This window comes from Coregonus clupeaformis, chromosome 9, assembly GCF_020615455.1.
Source record: "Coregonus clupeaformis isolate EN_2021a chromosome 9, ASM2061545v1, whole genome shotgun sequence".
Taxonomy (NCBI): domain Eukaryota; kingdom Metazoa; phylum Chordata; class Actinopteri; order Salmoniformes; family Salmonidae; genus Coregonus; species Coregonus clupeaformis.
In genome coordinates this window covers 352,729-359,624 of record NC_059200.1, presented here as the reverse complement: position 1 = coordinate 359,624, position 6,896 = coordinate 352,729, and the positions used below count along the sequence as shown (strand labels likewise).

General features: G+C 45.1%; 1 protein-coding gene across 2 annotated transcripts in view; it reads left to right on the top strand.

The window, feature by feature from the left end:
* The first annotated feature begins 3,004 nt into the window (after positions 1 to 3,004).
* obsl1a (obscurin like cytoskeletal adaptor 1a) overlaps positions 3,005 to 6,896 on the top strand; it is a 19,913-nt gene continuing 16,021 nt past the window's right edge. The window contains exons 1-2 of one of the 2 annotated variants that reach the window (XM_041871425.2): positions 3,005 to 3,474; positions 4,761 to 6,191. In XM_041871425.2, coding sequence (XP_041727359.2) covers positions 4,880 to 6,191 — 1,312 coding nt within the window. In that variant the 5' untranslated portion in view covers positions 3,005 to 3,474; positions 4,761 to 4,879. Of the gene's footprint in view, positions 3,475 to 4,760; positions 6,192 to 6,896 lie in introns of those variants that run through there. The other variant, XM_045222426.1, reaches the window with a different exon arrangement.

The window sequence follows — 6,896 nt, the reverse complement described above, 5'->3', positions numbered from 1 at the left end:
CAGCATGTGGGAGAAGTCAGAACTCAGAGATGATAGATGAGTTTACAACTAGTATTTAAAGATGCACTATGCAGAAATCGCTACGCCATTTCCTGGTTGCTAAAATTCTAATAGTTCGCATAATTTTAGTTTATGTGACAAAACAAGCAAGTATAGTGTAGAGAATCATTGTACCATCTAAACCGCTGTTAAATATATTTTCCATAACCCCAAATATTGTATTTTCAGCTGTTTAAAGCTGGTGTACAAAGCCGAAAGTAAAAGACACAAAAACGAAAATGAAGAACGGGAGTATAGAAATAGCGCACATAGAACAGATTCAATGAAAATGACAGATCTATAACACACATTTCTATGTGAATTTGGTCGGGTTGCCCTAAAAGTTACATACTGCAGCTTTAATTACCAGTTGGATTTTTCCCAGTCAAAAGTGGTAAATACCACCTTCCCACTTGGTTATGAATGCAGCATGAGTACCATAGACTAGAGAACAACATCTTTGCGACCATCATGGTTGCACCTGTAAATGCAGAAAACCGCTTGTCTCTAGTGGTAGCCGCAGATCTGTTTGTGCTCTTGCCTACCCTATTGCTGTCATTGTCAAGCCAAACACTCAGATGATTCATGGCCAAATAGTAGATCTTAATCATTTTAAATCAATCTCTTTTTCTGGTGCTCCTAACTTGCCGATAAAGAAAGTTAATTTACAGCCCTGACTGCTGTTGATTTTGGATGGAGGCGATCATGACTGACCTGTGAAGAGATTAACCTTCACGTATTGCTGTTTGATATTGAAATACAATCTCAGGACAGAATCTAACACTATGCTTTTCATTCCTATGACTGTCCTCTTACCCAGCAGCTGGTTAGAGATGACTTCATGAGGGAGAATGTCAGAGGGACCAGCCCCCTTACATGGACAGGTGGGTCATTGTTTTAACCAACAAGTAAAATCATATAAACTATGGTCAGATAGATTTTCCCTCCATGCTTACAATGGCAGGTAAAAGGAAACATTCATTATCCCATATCTCCATATCCATATCCCACATTGTGTATTGTAAATTATATCATATACCACATTGTCTATTGTTAATGATATCATATACCACATTGTAGATATAACTAAGATATAGCCCAACACTTAAAGACCCCTAAAGACAGACTTCAGGGAATAGCTGGATGTAGATGATGGTGGATGCATTTAGACCCATAGGGTCAACGTGGAGAGGGTTGTCAAGTGTATCACTCAACAATCGTCATCCTACTGAAATGAGTGGCTCCTGAAGCAACAGTATGTGACCTTCTGGAGGTCATCTTCCTCTGATGACGAGTGTTTGTGATTGGCTGTGGTGGACATCCGCTATCGTCTGAGAATGTGGTGGTTGTATGTCAACGCTGTAGTCAAACTGTTGTAATGGTCCCAGTCACTCACCATACAAGCATAGAGAGTTGTGGTTGACCTCTTTTGGCATGAATGGAACAGAAGAAAGGAAAGTCCCATTGTTGCCCCTATAGAAATGGAATGTGTAAAACAGACAGGATTCTCCATGCCATGTAGAATTTGATGGAACCATCCGTAGTGCATTGTAACATATTTTATATCTCTATGGTGGTACCTTAGTACGTGTTGTGGTAGTTAAGCTGTAGCTAGTTTAACAATTCAAAGTGCTCCAGTGACCTCAGTTTTATTTATTCTGTTTCCACGAATCAACACCAGCTGTATGTATTGTGTCTCTATGGAACAGACGTCATGGCAGTCTCGGGTGGTCACTGGTGGTCACTCTGGTGGGGGTGAAGTTCTGATGTGCCAAATGGTAATGGGTTCTGACGAACAACACTATCCTACAAGCACCCTCTTATCTATGTCTGCTACCCCAGAGAGAGGCTGGGGGGAATGGGGGGCAGGAGGGGCTGGGGGCTGGGGGGGGCTGACAGGCACTGATAGGGGAGACTGTTAATATGGCATATGTGGTGTTAGCAATGATTGACTGTCTTTATGTCTAGTTATTTATGTAGGCCTACGTAGCATTTCCTGCAGTCAAATGACCTAGTGACCTAGAATGTTATTACTATTTTTCATAGTTTCTTAAACTCTGTGTTTCTTTGTCATTCTTTGTCAAACAGTTTTGTTATATTTCAGTCTTCTGTGACAAATATAAAGTGTAATATTGGGATGAAAACTCAAAATGTAATACATTTGAACTCTATATCTGACATGGTACAGGTGTCTTCTTTTTTTAAGCCCATAACCATGTTTGTGAGGTGTATACTTTTGTTTCAAAGTTTTGTTTAAAACTACCAAGAAACACCCTGTGTGACCCTGATTTAGCCCGCTGCAGTAAAATGTTAAATGCTTCACAAATTGTTTATAAGCAGAAGTTTGAGCTAAACAATTATCAACTGCCCTTCCAGAATGTACATTTACACATCTATGTCTATGACACGTCATACATCATCCGTGTTTACTGATGATGAGCTAGCGTGCTTGATGCTGGGAGTCATTGTCTTGGCAGGTGGGGTGCCCTCTGTAGAGATTAAACTGAGGATCTCTAGTAAGCTGAGTGATCAGTCACAGAGCAGTGCTGCCCAGTGTTTCTGTCTATCTTTAGCTCCTGTAGGGTCTGTGAATGGAGGGCCAAGACTTATCTGACTGGCTGTCATCAAAACCTGTGGTATTTTTAGGGGCGGCTAGCAGTGGCAGGGCAGCAGCTGCACAAGCATTTAACGGTTGTCTCTCTCCCTCTCTCTCTCTCTCTCTCTCTCTCTCTCTCTCTCTCTCTCTCTCTCTCTCTCTCTCTCTCTCTCTCTCTCTCTCTCTCTCTCTCTCTCTCTCTCTCTCTCTCTCTCTCTCTCTCTCTCTCTCTCTCTCTCTCTCTCTCTCTCTCTCTCTCTCTCTCTCCTACTCTCTCTCTTACTCTTTCTCTCTCTTTCTCTCTCTCACTCTTTCTCTCTCTCTCCCTCTCTCCCTGACATTGACACTCAGGGCGCCTTAGGACTGGGTGACGCAAACCACCAGGCACTCAGAGTGGACTGTGTGGTCCCTGTACAGGAGCTCCAGACCCCCACCAGTTCCAGAAGCCACAGCCACCTCACTGGATGGACAGATACAGCAACAGGACAAGCCTTGAGAGCTGTGGATCTGTTTGTTGCTGTTTGGAACAGAGGATTGCAGTTGATCAAGTCACTAATTTAGCTTTTATTTACCCAGGACATCTTGAGAGACATTCTTGTCTTAGTGAGAGAGCAGGACTGCACCAGACCACTGAGAGCGGGAAACATATCCCTACCAGACAGAGCAGACGACGGCCATTTTAAGGGACGCTAAACCGGACTTACACCTGGGTCAAAGGTCATTCCAATCAAAGGGGTCCATATCTTCTAGAACCCCGGGAAGAGATTCTGAAGAGTGGCTGTAATTTGTGGGCTATATTGTCAATGTGGAACAGAGGAAGTGTCACTCTGGAATCACTGGTAAGTTCCTGATTCCCACAGTTTGTATGATTGGATCATTATTTATTTAACCTCACCTGTGAGAGTGAACAGGAAATTCAGCTCTTGGAGAGCACTGGAAGTGCATTTTTATCAACAGGGTCTTTGCCCCCATGGTAACCAAATAGATAACTGGGTCAATGGCAATGATCCAGTAGCATGTACTGTATGACAGCCTTTTGGAGGGAAATACTGCAGCACCTAGACACATTGGCTGCAGTGTCAAATGCCATGTGGTTACGTGTAAAAGAGAGTCCTCTCTGTGTTGGGAAATAGCCTGCCTGCCAGAGATTAAACCTAAAGCTGCTACAGACAACCTAAGAGAACATGAACTACACCACAATACATTTGGAAGGCTATAGCTAAACCTGATATGGGGATACTAGTATAGCAACAATGACACGATGGATTAGACGTTTCTAGTGTTCCCTTTTCCCGATGTTCAATCCCTGTGGGCATTCAGATTGTGAATGTCTCTCAGGCAAGATCATCAACACTGGTCCAAAAATCCCAGGAGGTATCATATTTTCTTTACCCATTTTCCTTTAGTGTATAGTAGGCTCTTATGTTGGAGAGTAAAGGTGTACATACTATATGTTACTGTGTGGATGTTCTGTTATCTGACACAAGGCCTCCAGGCAGTGTCTTTATTTGGACAGACTACTTTAAATATTCCTCCGACTGAGCTACTGCACCAGCTGGGAGGGCTGTGGACTGTTCTGTTCTGACTGAGACTGTCAATTCAAACCTCCACTTTAATCTCAGAGACATTATCATGGGTTGTTTACTGGGTCAACAACAATAGACTGAGGAGAAAGCACTGTCCTTCAGTGTGGGGCTGTATTCATTGTCCTTCTGTTATAACAAAGCAGTGAATACATTGTCCGAAGCTGATGGGTTGTATATAAGGCATTATAAACTGGGTGGTTTGAGCCCTGAATGCTGATTGACTGACAGCCGTGGCATATCAGACCATATACCATGGGTATGATAAACATTTATTTTTACTGCTCTAATTACGTTGGTAACCAGTTTATAATAGCAATAAGGCACCCTGGGGGTTTGTGATATATGGCCAATATACCACGTCCAGGCACTCTGCGTTGCGTCGTGCTTAAGAACAGACCTTAGCCGTGGTATATTAGCCATATATCACACCCCCCCGGGCCTTATTGCTTAATTACGTATATAAGGCATCACTAAATACTGTGTGAGAGTTATGTAGTAACTGTATTATTAATGTACTATGACTCATATCTTCTCTCCAGATTGATATGCGGTAGAGACGATCGTGTGACACAATCAACAAGAGACTCCTACTACAGACTCAATTTGTTTTGCCCATCAGCGTGAGAAGAAGGGATTGAGACAGACACAGGAAGCCAACATGGACATATTCGGTGGTGCCCCCCGTGTGCTGGGCTACTCGCGCCCCGTGGTGGCACAGTGTGGCACGGACGCCGTCCTGCAATGCAAGATCGCCGGGGACCCTTATCCTGAGGTGGTCTGGGAGAAGAAGAACGTACAGATCCTGTCGGAGGGACGCTACAGGCTGTCGGAGGAGGGCAAGGCCTACTTCCTACACATCACTGGGGTCAGGCTGGAGGACGCAGGCCAGTATATCTGCAAGGCCAGTAACAGCGTGGGTGAGACGTGCGCACCTGCCACACTGAAGGTGGAGGGGGACAGTCAGGAGCCAGAAGGGATACAGAAACAGACCTGGCTGGAGAATGGAGCGTTAGGGGGGCAACGGAATGCAGAGTTTAAAAGGCAACAGAGCAGCGAGTTGGAGGGGCAACAGAACCAGAATGGGGAATATAGACGGCAAGAGAACAGGGAGTACGGAGGGCAACAGAATGGGGATGTAGAGCAGCGGAACGGAGAGGTAGATCAACAGAACGGAGAGGTAGATCAACAGGATGGAGCGGTAGAGAAAGAAAATGGAGAGGTGAGTGAGCGGGGGAAAAAGAAGCAGCGCTATGAAGAGGAGCCCCTGCTGTCAGATGACAGACCTCACTTCCTCATCAAGCCCCTCTCCCTGAGGGTGGACCGGGGCGAGGACGCAGCCTTCTCCTGTAAGCTGTCTGGTAACCCTCTGCCCCAGGTGGTGTGGGAGAAGGACGGGAAGAAGCTGAGCGACATCTTCGAGAGCGCCCACTTCAACGTCAGCAGCCAGGACGGAGGCTGGTTCCAGCTGAAGATCTTCCGGACGCGGATGCCCGACGGGGGTGTCTACACCTGCAGAGCCCATAACAACCAAGGTGGGGCGCTGGCGGGCGCAGTGCTGCTTGTGGAGCCCGTCCCCGGAACGGCAGGAGAGCGGGCGTCCACGTCAAATGGGTACAGCAACGGGCAGACATCACCTCGTAGTATGAGGCACAGGATGGGGAGACACGGTTCGTCGAGACTGCCGGACGAGCCCAATCTGAACTCGTCCAATGTGAAGAAGTTTACGGTGTCGGAGGGGAAACATGCTAAGTTCCGCTGCTTCGTGACGGGGAAACCTAAGCCTGAGATCATCTGGAAGAAAGACGGAGTGCCCCTAGAGGCTGGGAGGCGTCACCTTCTGTTTGAGGATAGAGAGGGCTACTACACGCTCAAAGTGATGTACTGTAAACATCAGGATACAGGGCTCTACGTGTGTGCTGCATCCAACGCTCTGGGACACACCCTCAGCTCTGTTTACCTGACTGTCAAAGGTAGGCCTTGAGCAGTGTGTCATGACTTCTCTTTTATTTTATTTCTTTCCTTCTTAATTTCTCTTCCTTCTTACAGATGTAGTATCTTTATTTGAGCCAGTTTCCTGCAGCAACAAGAAATGTGAATTATTATGTGGATTATAATTAATGGACATTTTTGTAGGTCTTGATACCTTTTTCATAAGGGAAAATCAAGTTTTGAATTTCAAAGTGGAAATTACAAACTTCAGAAGCCTTTTTAAACCATTGCCGGAAAGTTCTCCTGCAACAGGGTGATCAAATGAAGATCCTACATCTGTACCATAATTCTTTCCTTCCTTTCTTTCCTTACTTCATTCCTTCGCCATGATGATCAACAATCAGGTTGGATTGAAACGATGAAAGCATGCGCTCACCCCCCTAATTTGATCGTCGTTTTGAAGAAATAACATTGCTAGTCAGGAACATACTTACTTACTTCATAGGAATGCCATGGAGAGAGAGTTAGATCTTCAGCTGTCACAACTAATTGCTCTATAGAGAGTTCAGTAGATTATGGAAATGCATTGCTAAAAGATCACAGTTGAGTCACGCACGTAATTGGTAATTGTTTAGTCATCATTATAGGATAATCCCAGGGTGATCCAGCCATAGCACAGCACACTGAGTTAGCTGGCCACATAAGTTAAATGGCATCTGTCTCGTCTAGGCATCCACATCCCTAAT